Here is a 21,962-nt window from a genome sequence, read left to right on the forward strand (position 1 = left end):
TCGATATCCAGACAAGGCGGAAGAGTCGAGTTCCACTGTGCCCCCTGTCGAAAAGTTTCCGAACAGCAGAGCTGGATGATCTATATCTATCATGATGAGGAATCTGCGGGAGAAAAGCAATCCATTGAAACATGTCTGTTCCCCTGGGCTCACACCAAAAGCTCCCTGCGCCCAGTGAGATCTAGCAATGCATAACCCTGGAGTGGCACAGATACAAACTAGGGCCCCACTAGCCCTGGAAATAGAAGGGAAGATCAAGAAATTCAGCATCCTGTGTAAGACAATGACAGAAAAAACACAGCCGGGAAAAAATAGAGCGGACACACACAACCCCACAGGCTGCATGATTTTAATTTTATCACCAGGAAGAAATGCCCTGGGCAAGTAAAGCATTGATCAAAGGGCAGTGCTTGTTAAGCAAGGTGGAATTGCTTACTTGAAAATCCCTCCACCATTTAACCAATCCATTTTGAGTACTGGGCATTTTTGGGTTGTAAAATAAACCATGTTGTACTCTACTTTGCGAGTCTTGCATTGTCTGCTGATCTCTCCACCAAGACACCTTGTATATGCTAATGGGGAATGTTGTAGTGTTTTTATGTATGGAGTGGGAATTGAGTGATGGGAGACTGAGCCTGCTCTGCCTAGAGACTGAGCTTTTACACTTCACTTATGACGACCAACGAGGCACAAACATGTCTGGGTGATTTGTTGTCTTATGAAGCAGGGCTTGAATACCCCTTTCAGGTAGGACCAAGTCTGATTTGCATATGGAATTTCCCCTTCTTTAATGGCAAGTCAGGCTGAAAAATGATGGTCTGGCATGTTGCCCAGGGCAATGCCAGAGGTTATGATTGATTCAAAAACTTCCATCCATTACCCTCAAGATTTTGGAATGGAACAGTGGCACAGTCAAAGCCAGTCAGCATTCTAACAAACAGAAATCTGTGGTTGTCCTAGGACTTGGCATTCATTTCCAGCTGAGCTTTATTCAAAGAGTCAAAGTGTATTCTGGGATTTTGAGATTTCACATTTTCCTTAGCATCTTCTCTCCTGAAAGAACCCTTTTCAAATTGTTCCTTTTTTGCAACCTCTGTGGTTAGACCTATGATCATGTTTCAATGTGAGGTTCCATAAATGTTATCGGGCCTCATTACACGGATAGCGGTAAGGGATTACTGGTACCAGTACCGGTAATCCCTTACCGCCTTACTACGATGTCCCTTTGTGGGTCCCTACCTTAACGGCTGGTTTTACCAGCCGTTAAGGAAGGAACCCGCAAAGGGACTCTGAAGGTAATTACGGTACCACGATTTGCGGTACCGTAATTACCGCCTTGCCCATTCCCATTGAGCCCTATGGGGGCAAAAATGGGAATGGGGAAGTGCCATGGTTCATGGGGAATTACCGCCCGCACACCTTGGAGTGGGGTGGTAATTCCGCCATTCACCATGGCGGACTGGGTAAAATACCGGCGGGAACCATGGCGCTAATGGCGCCATGGTTACCGCCTTCCGTGTAATGAGGCCCCTCTTTAAACACAATGCGATGTGTGTATTTTAACATTCCGCATATAGATCATTGGGCCTCATTCCGAGGTTGGAGGTAAGGTACAAACCATGCCGGTAATGATTTACCGGCATGGATTTCCGCTCCATGCCATTCCGACCCTTCAGACCGTAAATTACGGCACTGTAAACAACAATGCCGTAATTTACGGTCTTGGGTCGCGCGCGCACACCACCATGGCGTAATCAATGGCATGGCGTAAACCGGAGCTGATCGCAAGTAAGGAGCACACGTAAATAACGGTCTCCTTAAGGCCGTAAAGTACCTTACCGGCATGGAGTACATACAGGCATCTCAGAGAAGGAGTTAAGAACACTGAGCAGTGGTTTCCACAGCCACAGGTGCACACAATCAGCACAGGTGTAGCCAATGGAGTCTGGCACAGCACAAAATGAGCATACCCGCACACCATACCCTCTCCCACACCAAGATGATACCAATAGTAGTGGCACAACTGGAGCTGGAGGCCTTGCTTGCAAGGCAGTAACAACAACAACCACAGCCCCAACCACAGAGGACACACAGGAGGAGACGGAGGGTGAGACAGGCCCAGCATGCACCACCAGTGCATCCACCGTTACCACGCCGGCAGCCCCCAATCCCTCGCATCTGAGCCACCTCCTTCAACCTAACACCACATCAGATCCACACCCTGTACCGGCTTGACCATGACACCATCACCACCATAGTGGACCTGATACATGACGACATAGTGAGTTTCATAGAATAAAGCTCTGCCATCCCCCCTCCACTGAAGGTAGTGACTGTGCTCCACTTCCTTGCCACAGGCACCTACCGGCACACAGTGGGGCACATGCATGGTATATCACAACCCTTATTTACCCGGATACTGAACCAAGTGCTGGATGCCCTCCTCAAGCACACAAGGGACTACATATACCTACCACAGACTCCCCAGGATGCAAATGTTGCCTTCCATGCACTGTGAGACATCAAATGACACCTGCGCAATGATCAATGTCCACTCCGTTTTACATTATGAACAACCAGTGTATTGAATAATTGTCATGAAACGTGTACAACAAAACCTCCACCACCCTTCTCCTCCCCCCAACTCCCAAACACCCCCTCACTCCCCTCTCCCTCACCCACAACAACCCCAGAATAGTGCCATAAGGCCAACATAGGCCACATGTGTGTGCCAGCATGTTCAAGGCGTGCCCCCAGAGCCAGGGGGATCCATATTGGGCCGGCGCAATGTACGCAATGAGCGTCGGAGCGGGCTGGTCTGGGTGGAGGAGCACTGTGACGGTGTGTCCTCCCGCTGGGGCTGTCGTGTGGGAGGTGCAGCCTCCAGGGCATCCGCGATGCGTCCCAGGACCGCACACAACCTATTGCTGCTGTCAGTGACCGCCTGACGCATCTGCCTTAGCTCATCCACCCACTCCACCCTGGCCTGGCGGGTGTCCTCCATGAACACATTAATGAGGTCCGTCAGCTGATGTGCACTTGGTTCATCAATGTATGTAGGTACATTCCTGGCGGGTCTTGGGCCTACCTGCCCTGGCATGGCCTCAACTGGTGGAATAGGTCCAGGATCTGCCGGAGCACTACGGCCAGGTGTTTCCTGCTCCACAGAGTCACTGCTTGATGGCAGGGGGACATTGGTGGGCTCCGGGGTGTGGACTGTGGGGTAAAAGTCCTCCTCAGTGGCACCACAGATCGATAAGGGGCTGTCCACATTCTCCTGGGTGGCCGTAGCTGCCAACTCCCCAGCAATGCTTGATTCTGCCGACCTTGGGGTGTCTAATGTGGCAGGTGCCGAGGCAGGGAGGGATTGTGGTGGTGCATCCTCCACTGGTGTTTGTGGTGCCTGGGTTGTTTTCTTATTCCGTGCTGGAATGCTCCGGGATCGGCCTCTGCACGTGGAGGTGGATGGACGGGTCGTCTGGGTATCCCCGCTGTCATGATCGGTGCCTGTGGGGGTAGAGGAGAGGGACAACATGAGTGATTGTATGATGCGCTAATTGCATAGATCGCTGCATTCACATTTCTGTAATTTGGGGTTTGTGGCCCTCTGGGCGTTGCAACAGTACTAGTACATATGAATGTGAATTGAATGTACGCATGTGTACGCATGTGTCGGAGTGACTCATCCTGCCATAGTAATGTGCAGTCTGGCTCACACACTGCCGAACCTGATGCACAATGTGCATGATGGAATGTGCAAGTTACTGCACTATGGCTGATGTGTGTTATGTACTTGCACTTGGCCCTTGATTGCGTTGCAGTTGACTCTGCATTAGTTGGATGGGGGGGTGGCTACATGACAAGGTGCCTTTTATGGCCCTTGGGGGAGTCTACATCATGCAATTGCCATTGGCAGTGTTGACTTTGGACACTCACCTCCATCGGCAGACGACGTTGCCCCGCAGTCCATTTCACCGATGCCCTCTATGCATTCCGTGCCAATCATTGCGGCACATGTCTCCTCCCATGGCTCAAGTCGCACAGGGGAACTTGGGCCCCCTCCAGTCTGCATGGCCTGACTCCTGTTGGCAGTGAGGAGTCCCCGCACCCTCACCCGCAAGTCATCCCACCGCTTGCGGCAGTCCTTGGGGGTGCGAGGGGTGGAGCCTACAGCGCTCACCCTTTGGGCGGTTTCTGCCCAGATGTTCTTTTTGCGGATAGTGGACTCCCTCCGCATGTCGGGGCTGAACACCACGTCAGCGTGTTCTGCCAGGTTGTCCACCATGACCTGGAGCTCATCAGGGCAGAATCGCTTCTTGCGGAGCCGGTCCGCAGACTTCTTAGGTGCTTTAGGCATAGTTCCTGGGTTCCTGATGCTTTCCCCAACTTCGGATTGCTCCCAAGGGTGCTGCCTGATGAGGATGGCAATGGATTGTGTTTTTAAAGATGGCCGCCGCGCTCCTTCCCGTTCCTGTGCGATGACGTAATTTCCGGTTCCGTTGTTTTGCGGTGACCGTAATTTACGGGATCCGTAAATTACGGTCCCCGTTATTTACTGTCGCTGCTGCTTCCATGGCGGTGTTGTAATGTACGTGTCGCAGCAGGCCGGTAGGGGTTTTTCGGGGGGTTTTGCGGCATGCCGCTAGGTACTTTTGCGGCATGGCAAAAAGCGCGTGTCCGCGAGGTCAGAATGGGACGCAATTAGCGGTCTGTCACCTTGCCGGAGTCGTACTTTCCACCATGCCGGAAACGACCGGTACTTACCTCCAACCTCGGAATGAGGCCCATTGTGTATGGCATTTAGTAATGAGTGCAGAAGCTGTTCCTTTTAGTCCTTGAACTTGCACAGTATTTCAACACTGGTATAATGTGTGTGCTGGAAGATTTAGTATGAACTGGCTAAGGATCTTGTGGTTCACAACTAAATGTCCACTAGTCAGACACCTATCAAAGAGACAGGATCTTGTGTGATAGAAGCAGATAGTGCAAGAAATATGTGTTTCTTGCATTACTTTTTGTATTTCCTTTGTACCGATAATTAGAGAGGCAGCAATAGATGCTTAGTGGAACTCAAAGTAGCACTTTGTCTTTAAGAGCAATGATGCCTGAAGAAAAGCAATATTTTTTTCTCTACACCAACTGGTACCATTTCGCCAGAGTCACCCAGTACAGTACTAAATAATGCATTAAACAAGCACTCTACTCTCGCAAGTAGACTTTGAAGCATGGTTCCAAGAGGAGGACCTGAACTCTACCCCCTGGTGGAACCTCCCTGAGTCACCAGGATAGAAAGTGTGTCATTAGAAGGATGAACCACCCAGATGAAAGTGGGGGAACTCCACCATAGGTAGTAAAAAACTCAATAGATCTACAGCCAGAAATAGCCAGCCCTTTACTCTGTGAGGAGGAGGTAGGCATCCCGCACACTTTCAATGCACTCAGTAAACTTAATCTCCTGAAGAGGTCACCAGACTCCTAGTGAAAAACAATGGCTTAATCCAGTGCTTACACCCTTTCTGGGGTTACATGAAGCCTCGGCTTAGACCCTATGAGAGGTCAGTAAAGCGAGACGGTCAACTGCTTGTCATTTTCTCAAGATAAGATATTTTATTAAAGATGTTTATTTTTAAATAAAGCCTTGCTTGCCCTACTCTATCAGTGAATTCTCTACCTAGTCTAAAGGCTAAGGGAACAACTCCTAACATAGGTAAACTGGCCCTCACTTTAAAAAACCATACATTCAAAGAATAATAATAAAGTAACATAAGAAAATAAACAAGAATTGAACAATATCTGGATAACTTTTCCTTGTCCTGGGAAAATCCCTTTCCGCAGCATTTCAAAGTCACTTCAAAATGTTTAAAGGAAAAGAAAATCTTGAACCAGTTCTTACAACTTTCAAGTGAAAACAAAACTCTAACAATTCTCCGGTTTTGGTTGAAAAGATCCCCTTCCAATTGCAGCCAAGAAAATAGCACCAATGGTAATCCTGGATATCTTCTCTTCAATATTGATTGCCACAGTTCAAAGAATAGAATTTCTACATCTACAGCTTTACAATTAGTTAGGACCTCTACAGTACATTTGGTATACTTGTCAGGATGATTCTCTTTGGGTTGCTGCTTCCCTCTTAAGAAACACCCTTCTATATTTGCAACTTTGTGAACAGTCACCATTGTCCCACCGTAAGCCACTACTCCAAACCACTCCAATGTAACATCCACTGACATTTATATGGCACCATTGTTCAGGTACTTCTGCTTCAGTTTTATATTTCAGAATTATTAGGCATGTAATGACAAGACTCTTCGACCTCTACAGGTAGGCAAGGCATTCGTCCCTTCAATGACTTCTAAAAAAAGGGGGGTGCCTCTTCTGTCTCTCTGACTGCCATCACGGGTAACCATCCTCTGCCCAGAAGAATAACTTCCTCTCAGCTCAGCTTAAGCTGCCTACAGCATTACAGGTTTTTTCCCAAATGTTCCTTCCAAGCACCCAGTTCCCCTTCTCCAGACTTGCTCACGCCCCTTCTGTCCCAGTAATTACCAGAAGCCGTAGTGCCACACTTTCAGCATCAGGTAACAATGCCACACTTAGATGTAAGGCCACTGGACTGTTGACAACTTCATATTTTAAGTGTAGTGGTTTAAACAGTACTTGTTTAACTGGAAAAATGATTTGCATCTTGGCTTGGGTATTGCTTCTTATTTTCTTCCGTATAGCCACTTCATCAAGAAAATAATGTCAATTCAGAATGAAACAAGGTTTAGTCTTCAAAATGAAACCCCCCTTTAAGAAAGCTTTTCAAACTTAAAGACTTGAATCAAAGTGTGTTCCCGCGTAAGGTTAAACAGGCAACTTCTGACTTCGTTCGGGAAACAGAATTGGTCACGCGCGACCTTCCTTTGTGCTTGTTTCACTAGTAACTCTTGTAAGACAGAATGTATTCAAACAGCATTCCTTTTCCACAATTAAAGGCACATGACCATTCCGGTAATATGAAAAGGGATGTACAATTATTGGAATGGTCTTTACTTTCCACGCTAACGCTCTGGCTTTCAGAATATGTGCGCGTGTTACAATTTCACTGTTAACGCTGTACTTGAAAGTGACGAATAACTTCTATTTGCTTTCAACTCTACGTGAGTTGCTTTGGAGCTGGTTACAGTTACCGGCAAGGCTTATTAAGCATTTGAGCACCAAGCTTCACTCACCGGCTTCAGGGACACACCGGTTGCGGGCTGTTTCGTTCTCCCGACTTCCTTGACCTCTTCTACTTCTTTGTTTTCAATTAGCATCCACACCCTTCTCCAGCACTGGTGTCTCTGGTCTGGCTAATTGTGAGTTTCCTTCGCTCCCAAAACCCTCAGTTTGCCTTCTGCCTCTGGCCTTGGGTTCCCACATGATCACAGCTCTGCTATCACAACAACTCGGCTCGCATGGGGAAACATCCCTTCTAGCACGTCTTCCTCAGTGCAGCCTCTGCAATACAGGTTTTGAGTACACAGGACCCTCTCAAAACCTGCAAGTGAAATCTGCTGTCTCCACATTCCGGCGTCCCTTCTCTGCTCCCAATTCCTTGTGAATTGCCAGCCTCATGTTTTATCCTTTACTACTACTGCTGCCAGCCTTCCAACTCCTGCTCCAGCTCCTTCTTCCTCTTTTCTCCTGCTGAAGCCTTTTATACCCCACAGGTTTTAAAATTGGCTTCAGGTGTGAGTCATCAGCCTCAATTGCCTGACTGCCTCATGTACATGCCTCTTCAGCCCTCTTCTTTGTCTCAGTCCCACTAGGATTCTGGGACACTTCGTCTTATCAAAGTTGGGTTTTTCTACCTCTTGATTACTTTTAAGGGTATATCTAATTCTCTTAGCAATTTTAACAGTGGGGCTGTGGGTTTTAACTTGTTTAGAGGAAGATAGTTTAGTGAATACAACATTTCCACAACCCTTTGTAGTTTACCCTTGGGATTGAGGAGGGCATTTAATTGTAGATCCTCAAAAGAGTCTTTTCTTTTGGTATAGTATCCTTTATTGTTACAATCTTAAGTGTTCACCACCTTAGGTTTCATAGGAGGTTAAGAGACATTAAAATGCCAATAAGCTATAACCTCTTTGGCACAGTGTTAAACCTCCCTATCAGAGGAACAATGTGGTGTCTCGTCCCACGTAATCTCCTCACTTCCCTGGGTCCTGTTTCCACCCAGGTGATCCTCCCGCAGTACACCACGCCCAGGGTTGGGACCAGGAAACGTCTGCCTTCTCCTGTCCACCTGGGAGGAGACTTTAGGCAGGGTTTCAGTGAGTGACCCTCAACTGGCAAGGTTTCAATGCACAACACACAGTTTAGAAAAACTCAATTAAGTACCTATGCTCGATGCACTTATCAGGCTCTTGTGCTTCAAAAATAAAGCATGTCTCTAATGGCAAAGGACCATGGATAGACTGCATATGCAACACATGGTTTTTCATAAACCTGGCCAATATGGTGGCACACCCAAGGCAGCCACAAAGTAGATTGGTGGTTGTTCCCAGACAAGAGATGCAGCACTTGTGTAGGTCGCACACTGAAAACAGTTTGTAGAATAAGACAAGGTTTGAAACCAAAAGGTTTCTGCATAGGCTGATTGGACCAAAGAAGGACGCCACAGACCAGGAACAAGGAAGACTAAGAACGAGACAGTAACAGAATGGAAGACTCTGCAATATCAGGAAAAATAAGGAGCATGAAAGAATAAGTCTGCAGTTCAAACCTATTAGATGGAAAAAAGGAAAATGGCGAGTTTGTGCACCACACTAAAGTGTGGTGTCGCCGCATTTGCACAAATGCACATGCATTTGCTGCACTTACATGAACGACGGCTTGAAAAAGTAATTTAGAATTCTAGTTGCTAGGATAGCTACACATTAGAAAAAAAGAGAAAAAACCAAGTGTGTAAAAGTATCCTATTTCTTTAGGAACTCCCTCCGGGAGATGAAAAAGGAGTGGTTTGTTTTTCTGAACAGGACAGACTTTAATGGAGCAGTGTGAACTCACAGTATTTTGTGTGCACCCTTTTCTTCGATGACAACTCACAACTTATCCCTTTATTGCTGAATGAATCATTTGCTGATCACTTTGGCATTCTTTTGAAATCAGGATAACTACATTATTCTGTAAATAACACATTTACCATCTTCACTTGTGCATTTTTTACTTTTGCTAGAAAGTATGTTATATATTAATCACAGCAGTAAACTATTGTATTTGCAAACTATTTCCTAACTTTAGGTCACTTGGTGAAACCTTCATTAATAAAATGTGCATCCAGTGGCTTTGTCTTCACATACGAGTACAATTAACTGTTTATAGTTATTTACAAATTAGAATGTTCACAAAAACCATCTAAGTGTTCTGAATAGAAAACATGTCAGTGGATGTGTGACTTCTTTAAATGCATTCACATAATTTTACCTAACACTTGAAAGCAGCAAGCTATTGGCACAGTTTCTTGTGAAGAAGGGATTTTTAGTGGGGAATGGCAATGACAACTTCTGTGTAATTCAGAGTGAGCTCAAGTGGATATGCACTGAAGAGGCGAAATGGAACAGTGGTTCACAATGACTCACCAATCAACCAAAAGAAGGGGCATGCAGATGATGAAACTAAATGAGTGCTAAATCTCTTACGATGCTATTGGAGAGATCGTCGTCTGTGAACTCCTCACTGTCTCTAAACTTGTTTTTTGGAGGCAGATCCTGCAGCATTCCCAGAATTTCAGCTTCCTGTTGGGCCAGTTTTCTCAGCTCAACCATATGACGAGACTAGAGAGAAAAATAAATAATGCAATATTTAAAAAGAGCATCTCAAAGTTGACGAGAAACTTAACTACTTTGAAGAATCTCTTGCTTACGAAGGATCTGTATTAATGCCACACATGCTAGGGCTCCCAATGGGCCAGAAACCAAGTAATATGCTCTGAAAAAGAAGCAAGACCAACAGTAGTCTTTTCCTGTTCTTCCATGCCATAAATTACTTCTCTCTCTGTAATGTTCTTTCTGAAGGATGTTCCTCCCATGGATTCCTCATCTATGGTATCCCTATTCGCAGCAAGCTGATCTTTGGAAACCTTTCTGCCACCAGGGGACACAGCGCAGCTCTACATCAGTTCGCTTGAGGCCACAGTTAAAATGGATTTCTGAACTCTGACCTGGTGGGAGTAGGTTCAGAAGGACAGCCTAGTTTCTTGGAATACTGGACAAGCCAGACCAATCAAGGCAGCATTGGCGGCGGTCAAGCCTAGGGGCCTCATTACGACTTTGGAGGTAGCCATGCCTTAATAAGGGCATGGCTGCCTCCAAAATCGTGTCCGGGTTCCCTGAATGGGGAAATACCGGGCCATTCCGACTTTGGAGGGCCCAGTATTTCCTCCTTCAGGGAACCCGGACCTGGTCCTTCCCCATTCCCATTGAGCCCCTCATAGGGCTCAATGGGAATGGGGAGGAAGCTAAAACCAGACATCCAGAGCGGGTCCCGCGAGGGAACCTCGTAATAGGGCGGAATAGGATTAATGGTGCTGGCACCGTTACCGGCACCGTTAATCTCATTCCGCCAGCCTCCTAATGAGAGTGGTAATGGTAAGCTTATGGTAAGCATGGTATTCAATCTATTTTAGGTGCCCTTTAATTCTTTGACCCTTAGGTTTATTACACAATACCACTTATTTATTCATCTTTACTCTCATTTCACAGGGTATTCACTATCCGTTTGGCATTAATCAATATGTATCCTAGCTAGAATTAGATCCTTATTGCTATCAGATTTTCAGATTTTCTATTGCTGTGAATTCATCAATTTTTTTGTTTTTCACCAGTTGGTTTTGACAGGTAATATTTTCTTTCGATTTGTTTAAATATCCTAGTGCCCGTTTGAGGCCTCATTAATTTCTTTCTTGGAGTCACACTGATGAGATAGTGGATGATATAAATAAATATTTTGTCTGATTATAACTGAATTATTGTGACTACATATATGTGGATTGTTTCATTCTTTTATATATATTATATAAATTATTTTGTATATATTTTCTCTTTCTGGATTTCTCTAATTTTGTGTACACTGTAAATACCATATTGACACTGATGATCTCTTTAATGTATATAATTACAGATTATTCTGCTCCTGAAGAAGGGGTTGTTCCCAGAAACGCATAGAGCTCCTCAGAACATTACAAGAATAACATTTTTGGTTATTTTCTGATTGATTATATAATAATATAACCAATGTTCTATTTCTGTTGTTTTCAAGATTATTCTCTCTTATGATGGCCTGATTTGAACATTTGTATGTTTACGAACTCTAATGCTAACCTGAAGTGTTCTGGTCAACATATTGTGAAATCTGTTTGTTTTGCCTAAATATTTATTTACCTTTTTGAAGTAAAAATTCTAACTACATTTGACTGACTGTGTATCAGTTCCAAAGGTGTGCAGGAGACGGGAGTGTCTTAAGATTTAGACACTTTTTTTCATTTCATGTTTGTCACAAACTCTGTGTCAGAGCCTGTACTCCTCCCCAGCACCCATAATATCTAAGTTGTTGATTCTTTAATTTGAAATTGAGACTTAAAATTGGTGTGCACCTATTGATCAGCCTATTTTCTTTGGAACCAAAACCACAGGGCTGGACAGAGGACTACTGAAAGGTTTGATCACCCCAAGATCTAGCATCCTGTTGACCTCCATCTTGATGTAAGACCTTACTTTGTCTGACATTCTGTATCCCCTACTTTTAGTAGGTACACTATCTCCTGTGTCAATGTCATGTTTGCACCAAGGTGTAAATCAGGAGCTAGCGAAAACAAGGGGGAGAATTGCCTCAATAAACTTCTCACCTCAGCCTGTTGAACAGAAGTCAGGGGAGGGGCCACTTTCACACCTGCAATGGAGCTATCTGAAGGACTGCCCTGGAACAAGTCAGGGAGAGCTACTGACTCCTCCTCAACATCATCATCTGAAGCCAGCAGCAGGGCAGTTATTTCAACTCTCTACACGGAACACTTGTGGAGCTTGTCCAGCCGTTCCAAGGTCCACTAAATAGTTGACCTCACCCAGTGACTCCATCACTGTGAAAGGGCCTGACCATTTGTACTGCAAAGCTCTGGGCTTTATAGGATTCATGATCAGGACTTCTTGGCCAGGTGGGAACTTGATCAGGGAAGCTTTCTGGTCATACCAATGTTTCACTAGAGCTTGCCCAGCCTTCAATTTCTCACTAGCCTGGCCCACCAGCAGTACCATTCTTTTTCTGAGTCCAAGCACATAGTTCACTAAATTGGTAGTGATAGGGGGAGTAGGCATCTTCCACCCCTCCTTGACTATAGCCAAGGTTCCCCTCACAGGGTGACCAAAAAGAAGCTTGAAGGGGCTGAAGCCAACATCCACGTGAGGTACCTCACTGTAGGCAAACAGTAAGCATGGTAACAGAAGATCCCATTTTCTTCTTTGGGGTAAGGGTCCTGTTAAACCGCTCAACTATACCATTGGTTTGTGGGTGGTATGCAGATGAAAACGTATAGATAACTCCACATTCCTTCCACATGGCCTGCATAACTTTGACATAAAGTTGCTGCCCCTATCAGACACAACTTCTATAGGAAAGCCAACCCTAGTAAATATGCCAAGTAAAGCTTTTGCAACTGACTTGGCAATCACAGTTTTTAATGGGATGGCCTCAGGATACCTGGTGGCATGGTCGACCAGCACCAGGATAAACCTTTTGCCTGAGGATGTTTGGGGATCTAGGGAGCCAACAGTGTCAATCCCTACCCTCTCAAATGGTACGCCCACAACTGGGAGTGGTACCAATGGAGCTTAGATTGTTGTGCCACTTTTCCCAGCTAACTGGCATGTGGCACAACTCCTGCAGTGGCTTTCTACTTGCACCCCCATCGTGGGCCAGTAGAAGTGCATGGATAACCTTTGCTTGATTCTTTTGATGCCAAAGTGACCAGCAAGGGGGACTTCATGCGCCAAATGGAATAGGAAGGGTCTTACAGCAAGGAGAACCACCAACCTCCTATGGTCTCCTTTTGTAGACTCTGTGGGCTCACTGTAGAGGAGCCCACCTTCCCAATAAATCCTGTGCTTCCCAGGAAGTTCACCTTCTAGCTGAGAACAGACCTATCGCCTTAGGCCTTCCAAAGATGGGCACTCACGTTGGCCCTTACTAAACTCAACCCTATCAGGACCACCTTCCACCAACAAACTCTGTAGTTCAAGGTAGTCATAGGGATTGAGGATTTCAGGCAACACCTCTTCCTCATTAGTTCCTGCATAAGGCCATTGTTTCACCTGCACCAAGTTAATAATGCAATGCCAATAAAAACATAGAATGGAAACAAAAGAAAAGGTTTAAAGAGGAAAGTGAAGTTACCAGCTTTTTGTGGGAGTGGTATAGTTCTTGGAGTACTTCGTCCACGATGGAATTCGTCAGGTAGGTAACGACAGAGAGTTTCACCTCACTACAAAGACAAAATATCAAATTAAGTGTTGTAGTAGAACTACTAACATTGTTACTGTACATTTGTACATCTTCCTTAAATAATACTATAAGGATGAAAGCAACAGGTCTTCAAGAAATATTTTGTGAGACAGCAAGAGGTCAAGCGTTCCCGTCCTCACACACAGCTCTTTAGGCTCTTGAATTCAGAGGAAGGAGTTGAACTGGCATTTACATTCATGTACTTTTTTTCATACACACATACATACACAGACACCTCTATGCCTGAAGCCCACCTAGCACTTGAGGGGCCACTGAAGTCCACAGATGAGGACACTGCATATCTTTCTCAACCCTATAAGGTCTTGAAAACATGTTCACTCACTTGAGCTTGTTTTGGATATCGAGCCCAGCCTGTTCCAGGAGCACACTGCGGATGAAGTTTCGAGGCACTGTCACACGGTCAGAGACCGCGCTCAGCATCTTATTGTGGTTCTCTGCTGCTCGCATGCCGTTGGGGCACAATTCCTGAGTAAGATCAACCATAGACTCCAAGATCACCTACAAGGAACAAACAGGAGATGCACAGAGTGACCCAGTGAGACTTTTCACTTTCATACGGTCATGATTTGCTGCCATGAAGCATTACTATAGGAGAAAGGCACACATCACAACACAAGTAATCCTATACCCTGCCATCTGGCAAACATGGAACAATGTCTTATGTTTTTTTGATGAATCCTATAATATCTTTCAGCTACCAATGAATGTTAACCATCTTACCTCACAACAGGCCAAGTAGCTTTCTATCTATTTTCATGCCCTTTTTTCCTGAGGGGCTGCTATGCTCTACCCTGGTAAGCAAGTGCCTTTCCTTTTTAGCAGAAGTCTCCAGAAAGATTAAACCAGGACTACTCCATCTCTACAAACAGAAGGCCGGTGGAGGTACATTGGTCCTTTGCAGTGCCCTGTGTCCTTTAGTGAATCGAGTTTCAGCTTCAAAATAAGAGCATATTGATCCCCCTGCACCACCTATTCACAGAGTCCAAGAAATTCAATGAACAACTTAAGCAATACCAGAAGGAGTGTGGCAGTCACAGAACAGGAAAAAAGAGCTAAAAGATGTGTGTGATTGCAACATTGGAAAGGGCCTTAGTTTCTGTCTTTGAAACCCACTTACAGATGTCATTTAGAATTGTGGGTACATGCTCCTTTGCAGATGTAAAGGACAACAGACTTCACTGGACAAAGGTTACTTGGCGAGAGCTTTAAATGTGTATTTACATAAGGAGAAAAAGACAAAAAGCAACCAACAAAGTCCTATTTAGGAAAGAACAAATTACTTACCATTCTGTAATGTTCTTTCTGATGGATGTTCCTTCAACAGATTCCACATCTATCATAATCCTATCCCAGTGCAGCTGCTCTTCAGAATCATTTTCACCACCAGGGGGCGCAACGTGGCCCGAGGCTATTATATATTGAAGCGATGCGCCCCGCAACCTCAGTTCCACTGTTTCTCCCTAACACTCAAACCATGAGGTACCATAGAACCAATGGTGTACTAGCTCTCCGTCACACTCCCAAATCAGTATGTAAATCGGCAGGAGGGAGGAAGCAAGGACACCAACTAAACAAGAAAACTCTGGAGGACTGCCCTACCAAAACGGGCATGCTGGCCCACCAGGGAATTCAAGCAGTGATGCTTTGCAAACATTTGCCAAGACGCCAACGTTGCAGCCTGGCAGATGTCCAGGCAGGGACCCCTCTCTGTAGGGCAGAAGCGGCAGCCATTCCCCTGGAAGAATGGTCACAAAGTCCCTCAGGCACCTCCTTGCCAGCTAGATCATAGCATTCAGAGATGCAGAAAATGAACCACCTTGACATTGTATATTTGGTCACCACCCTGTCAGCACGAGCCCTAGCTTGTCATCTTTCCTTGTATTTTGTTCGAGGGACATAGAATTTAAGGGCCTGTACCGGGTCCAGCTGACGGAATTGTTCCTCTGCTTTGAAAGGGTGAGGCAGAGGAAAATCAAAGGAAGATGGATCTTTTGAGAGAGATGGAAATCTAAGACCACCTCTGACAGAAAGGACAGGCTCACTCTCAAAGTCACCTTCTCTTTGGAAAAAAACAAATTGGGAGGTAAAACGGACAACGCTTGGAGCTCACTCACCTGTATTGCGGAAGTGATGGCAACCATGAAAATCGCCTTAATGGTGAGTAATCTAATAGAACAGGAATGAAATGGCTCAAACTCAGCGCCCATAAGAAATGTTAATGTTTTGCAGCGGGCCTCCTAGCCGAAAAGAGCACATCGAGGAGGTTGTCCGACAAGTCCCACTCCTTGTACCTCATCCTCAATAGTCAAGCACGAAGGCCCATGCTGCTGAGGTTCGGGTGGTGGACCTGCCCCTCCGATTGGGATAGGAAGTTGACCCTCCTTGGAAGGCACCAGGGAGAACAGATGGACTTGTCCAGCGACTTCGGATAACACATTCTCTAGGCCCAGTCCGGAGCGATGAGTATCAGCATGATTCTGAACAGGGGCAACCATCTAAGAACCAGCAAATTGACAGGGATCCGCGGGGAACGCATACAAGTCAAAAGTGGACGTGACCATCAGTGCCTCCTGCAGAGCTCCCCGACAAGGAAATTACCTGCAGCAGAACAACTCACACTTCTGTTGACATTGGAGGCAAAGAGGTCCACTTGAGGAGTCCCCCTACAGAACCTCCTGGCAGAGCTCTCACTCGTGAGAGGCGTAAGTCAGTCTGTTCGCGGTATCCACTGTGACATTCTCTCGTCCGGCCAGATGAGCCGCCATCAGAGAGACACTGTTCTCCAGAGCCCAGGAACACAGTTGCATTGCTTCTCTGCACAGTTGATGTATTTGTTGAGTTAGGGCATGGCCACTGTGTTGTCCGTTAGGATCAACACAGTCTTTTGTTTCACAGTGGGGAGGAAAGCGACCAGAGCCAGCCTGATCACCCTCAACTCCAGCAAGTTGGTGTGTTCTTGATACACTGCAGGAGACCACAGTCTGGTCACAGTCATGTTTGATAGGTGAGTGGCGCAACCAGTCAGAGATATGTCTGGTACCACCGTCACCTGGGGCCAATGTTGTCAAAACAACGTTCCTCTCTGCAAGTTGTTTCGCACGGCCCACCACACAAGATCCTGAGCCACCTGTAGAAGATCTGACATTGGGGCCGGAAACTGTGAGCATTGGCAACAGAAAAGCCACTGACGCGATCTCATGTGTAGCCTCGCCTTCGGCACCATGAGGATGCAGGAGGCCATGAGGCCCAGATGCCACACAAAAGGCAAGACCAGGACTTGTACCTAGGATTGGAGGACATTGACAATCCGAAATATGTTCGCCACTCGATCATCAGGTGGGAAAGCACTGCCCAGGCAAGTGCCCAAGACTACCCTGATGAAACGGAGAGACTGGGGCGGCGAAACCTGAGACTTTTTGAAGTTCAGGGAAAATACCAGGCTGTGCAATAGAGTTCATGTATAGAGTAGATTCTCCGACATTAGATATGGGGAGTGAGCTTGGACGAGCCAGTCATCCAGGTAGGGGAAGACATAAATGCCCTCCCTCCTGAGGCGAGCTGCTACCACTGCCAACAGCTTGGTGAAAGCCCTGGGAGCTGAGGGAAGACTGCACGGCAGGTCCTTGAACTGGTAATGGTGTTGGCCCAGCAGGAACCTTAAGTACTTTCTGGTCTTTCAATGAAACGGCACACTGAAGTAAGCATCCTGAAGCTCCAGGAAAACCAACCAGTCCTGCAGTTCGAGGGCTAGAGTCACCATCTTGAGCGTGTCCTTGTGTAGGAACGAGTTCAGCATTGGCAGATCAAGAATGGTGCACAAGCGTCCTAACTTTCTCTGCACCAGAAAATAGGCGGAGTACCACCAGCTTGATTGCGCTTTTCAACAGGAGCTGATGGACCGCCTCCAGGAGAATAGGATCTGCAGGCAAAGGAGTGGCCTTAGGACCATCATCTGGGGGGAGGGGTGGGGCAATGAAGGAATGGGAGGCATAATCCCTGTTGGATGACCTGTAAGGCCCAAGCATTGGACGTGGTCTTTGACAATTCCAGGCTGAACAACAAAAACCTCCCGCCCCTCCTCCAATGGTGATGAGTGGCAAAGTCGGTCACTGAGGTTTGACGCCCTGGTGTTCGGCGGGAGCTCGAAACGCCCCCTGCTCGGTACCCATTCCTTAACCTCTCAGGAAGCACCTGCTCTGCCGTCTTCCCAGGGCAGACTGACCACAGACCCTTGCAGCAAAGGTGGGAAAGGGGCGAAAATCCCTGCCTCGAGACAGCGGATGTGCGGGGGGCTGTTGCACCTCTAGCTGCAAAGGACTTAGCAGTTGCTTTAGACAACTGGACCTTCAGGAGGGCGATGTCAATCTTAGATCCAAAAAGCTTCTGGCCTTCAAAGGGCATGTCCAACAGCCTGGTCTGGACATCAGCAGCAAACACTGACATCCTCAACCAGACCACTGTGCTAGTGGTCATGGACCTGCACACACAGTCTGCCAGTCTGCCAGTGTCCACTCCGGAATGCAGCATTTGGCGTGCCACCTCCTTGCCATCAGGACAGGAAACTATCCCTCATCGCTCAATCCGGATGTACTCAGCCGCTCTGGCCACTGCTGTACAAAGGCCTAAGGAGAACTTTGCCATGGCGCAAGAGGCATTCATGGGCCACAGTGCAATACTGCCCGATGCAAACACTTTCTTGCTCCATGCGTCAAACCTATTACTCTCCCTGTCTGGTGGAAGGGACGGGAAAGTAGAAGTCTTCAGGCTAGCCATCATGGCATGTACAACCAAGCTTTCAGGCGAAGCAAGGGAGGAAAGCAAGGCCAGGGCTGACGGAGCGTGACAGTGTTTCCTCGCCATATCCCTGCTCACTGCCGGAACAGAGGCAGGTTTCTTTCACACCCCCAATACGGGGGCCTCCACTGCCATGTTGAAGTGCAGGAGCGCCTCTTTCTTGGGGGACATAGTCCAGAAAATCACAAAGTTCGTACTGAACCTTGGACCTGGACGGAGCCCTCCCAGAGTGGCGCCCAGAGGGTAACCTTCCAGTCGCAACAGACACAGTGGGAGCTTGCAGCACAGTAGCCGAAGCAGACGCCTGTGCCATAGGGGCTGAGGTGGGAGCCGCAGGTGCCTTGCCGAAGATGTCCAACATCTTCAGGCGGAAGTTTGACCCATTCCTCAGGTGTGAAGGATTGGGTCAGAAAAGGTACCTGTACCGGCCGCTCAGGGGACTCCCTGGAGCAGTGGCACTTTTTTCTTCGAAGACATTTGTCAGTGTGAGGACTCTTACGATGATGATTCTCCTTTTCCTTGCCACAAACCACTTGTTCTTCGGAGCATCGTTCTTCAAGTTGTGGATGTATTGAAAGATACACGCTGACTTCTCTCTGAGGGCCTTCAGGTGCATTGACTTGTACGACCTGCAATCTTGGGTGTCGTGGTCCTCGCTGGACCAATAGCAGTAAATCTGGTGTGGACCCGAGACCGACATCTACCGGTCGCAATCTGCACACAGCTTTAGGCCTGAGGCCTTCGAAGGAGTAGGCATGGGGTTGTTTTTAGAAAAGTAGAAAATGCAATGAGCATGTTCCAAGTAGCGAACAGAATGCAAGGAAAAAGGAAATTGAGGTCATGGGACAGGGTGCCGCTATATATACTGACCCAGACGTCATGTCCGTTAGAGGGCGCATAGAGACGTTGGGCGGAAATGTTTCAGGAGACTTTGCTGGGATAGGGATATCATAGATGAGGAATCTGTGGGAGGAAATAATCCATTAGAATGTAGCATCGCGTTCCACCTCCCAGCAACTCCTCCTCACAACCGCTACTATGCATGCTGAACATTCAAAGAACCAGGAATGCAAAAGAGGGGAGGGGATACAGCAGAAAGTATAAAGACCAAAGGAGAAAATGGAGCTGCTGAGTGGGTTATCTTTTGTCTGACTCTGACCATAAAATAACCTAGACTGAAATAAATCTGATATTTTTCCTCTTGTGTGAGGCTAAATTGATTTGCCACACATCCACAGAGGAAGTCAACCTCAAACACTACACAAATTAAGCTCAGGCAGAGAAGAAAACTCACTTTAACGAACACAAGTTTGTCACCAAATAAGTCAAAATCCACAAAGGATCAGATGTTTTACCTACACACAAATGACAAAAGAAAACTGCAGTGCCGATTTTTTCAATGTGGTAATCACTTGTTATTATAGAAATATGCCCTGCATTAGCCTCAATCTTTGACTGTATATGTTCTCTTTACCCTATCCCACACTCTTCGATTATTCTTTCCTTTTGCTTAAATAGCTACTTCTATGCTGATGATTCTTAAATCTTCTTCACGCTTCCCTTTCTGACTGACTTTCCACCCTCAAGGTCTGGATGCTCACCCACTCTTCCTCTCAATCCTTCTGAATCTGAGATTCTTATTTTTCCAGCCTCGTATCCACACGACTGCCACCCCCCATTTAATCTCAGTCACTTTTGTCCCCTTACTTTCCTCTACTAAACATATTACTTCTCTGAATCAGTCTTGTCATTTTCACCTCTATACCACTTGCAATATATGTCCTTTTCTTACCTCCGCTGCTACTAAAACTCTTACTCTCCCCTTTGGTTTCTTCACGGCTTAACAACTACTTTTCATCCTTCTGGGTCTCCCTGCTTATGTTCTTATCCTATTTTTTTACTGTGCTATTTACTTAGTTTTGCTTCTACCTCCCAGTTCTCCTACTTCTTCCTTTCTTACTGCTCTCAGTGGGCTTTCCTTTCCCACTTGTCTTCAGTTTCACTATGAACATATTGTTTTTAGATGTGTTCATGGTCTTGCCCCACCTTGTTTATGTGTACCCTCCTATTTGCACTCGCCATTCTTCCTGTCTTCCCATTGGTTGTCCCATGTCGGCCTTGTGCTCAGTCCCACTTTCGCTCATTTTCTCGTCTGGCCTCCAAACTGTGGAATACCCTCATTTCTTTACTCTCTGCCCCTACACTTACTTCCTTCCGCTCTTTATATTGTTGATTGTGTTTACAACTATTTGTTACAGCTTATTTAATTTCTCTATACAGCGCTTTGGCAGAAGCGATTTATATATCCTCATAAAGTAATATTGTTGGGGTCCTTCTCTCCCTTTTTTGTTTCTCTATGTTATCTGGTTCATTAAAGAACGCATTATAAAGTTGGAATAATGTGCAAGTGTGCAGTACTCCATTTATGCTGGAGGTAATGAGCTTTCTGTCATCGACACATATTCCAGAAAACTAGTCATGCACCCGGAAGCTCTCTAGTGAGGCTCTAATGTGTTGTTGTGCGAGGAAGTGTCACGCACCCTGGGAAGCTGTTTTTGGCAAGCCGGTAATGTGTTGCAGTGCGATGAAGTGTATTTTGGAACCGTTTCCCAACATATCTGTATTTTATTTTAACATGGCAGTCATGTGGTCTAAACCTTTGCAATGACACAGAATCCTCAAGAGCATGCCCGTCCTTCCCTTTAACACCAGTTACAAAAAGTGAAGCAATTACTGAATGTAGACATCAGGAATATTTTCGGCACATACCACATGTTAGGGAGAATTCTCTGTTAAGGCTAATTTCCCAAACCTAGTGAGTCCCCCAGCAGCTTTGCTGGTTTTTTGGGGTTTATTTATTTTCTCCTGCTAAGAGTGAGACTCTTTTTCTCTCACTCTTAGGCATGATTTGAGTGGGTTTCTTTGAATCTATATGTGTTTAATGGGCTATGGGGTCTTTTACCCCATAGGGCTTCATGTGTTTTTGGTATGTGTGTTACACAGCACCCTCAGTGCAGTAACACAGGGGTGTCGTAGTGACCCCCAAACATAGACTCCATACCCTGGGACTGACTACAGTCTCCCAGGGCATGTAAAGTCACCATTGGCTTTACTAGTCTCAAATTGTGAACAGAACCAGTACAAACCATCATATTGTGGAAATACTGGTAGGGGTAATTCGATTGCCCCTGGGTCTGTTTTCCAAGGGGCCACTGTCCAGTCCCCCCTTGTCGAGTTTCTGGCTGGAGGCAGTGGACACCATGCAAAATATTCCGCCGGAATATTTCCTATGGGATTTTCCCATTCACTTTTTGGTGCAATGTTAAAGATATCGCCAGGTTATTTATTTAATATTTATTTCCCGGTTGGGTCTTTTTGCCAGAACTCGGTTTTAAAATGGCGTTTGTGTTCGCCTCTAAAACTCTAACCCAAGTTGAGCCCTTTGTTCCACTTTTTAGCAGGCTTCTGCACAGAAGCCCTCCAAATGGTGCCACTCTGTCTGGGGTCTACAGGATGTGTGGGAGGGGGATTAGGTACCCTGGACTGAGTTGCCTTGGCAACTCAAGTCGCACTCTTGTGTGATTGGCCCAGTGGTGAGCCGCCTGGCTCACCACTTAGCATGTTTG

The 21,962-nt window shown here is 46.3% G+C and overlaps 1 protein-coding gene across 2 annotated transcripts in view; it reads right to left on the reverse strand.

Moving 5' to 3' along the window:
- The window catches only part of CARMIL3 (capping protein regulator and myosin 1 linker 3), a 2,002,476-nt gene that overhangs the window by 932,456 nt on the left and 1,048,058 nt on the right, over positions 1-21,962 (reverse strand). For both annotated transcript variants that reach the window (XM_069633925.1, XM_069633924.1), the window contains exons 27-29: positions 13,865-14,040; positions 13,414-13,501; positions 9,669-9,803 (exon numbers count right to left, since the gene is read on the reverse strand). In XM_069633925.1, the coding sequence (XP_069490026.1) occupies positions 9,669-9,803; positions 13,414-13,501; positions 13,865-14,040 (399 nt within the window). The remainder of the gene's footprint in view (positions 1-9,668; positions 9,804-13,413; positions 13,502-13,864; positions 14,041-21,962) is intronic.

This window comes from Ambystoma mexicanum, chromosome 13 (genome assembly GCF_040938575.1).
Source record: "Ambystoma mexicanum isolate Mex_15411 chromosome 13, UKY_AmexF1_1, whole genome shotgun sequence".
Taxonomy (NCBI): domain Eukaryota; kingdom Metazoa; phylum Chordata; class Amphibia; order Caudata; family Ambystomatidae; genus Ambystoma; species Ambystoma mexicanum.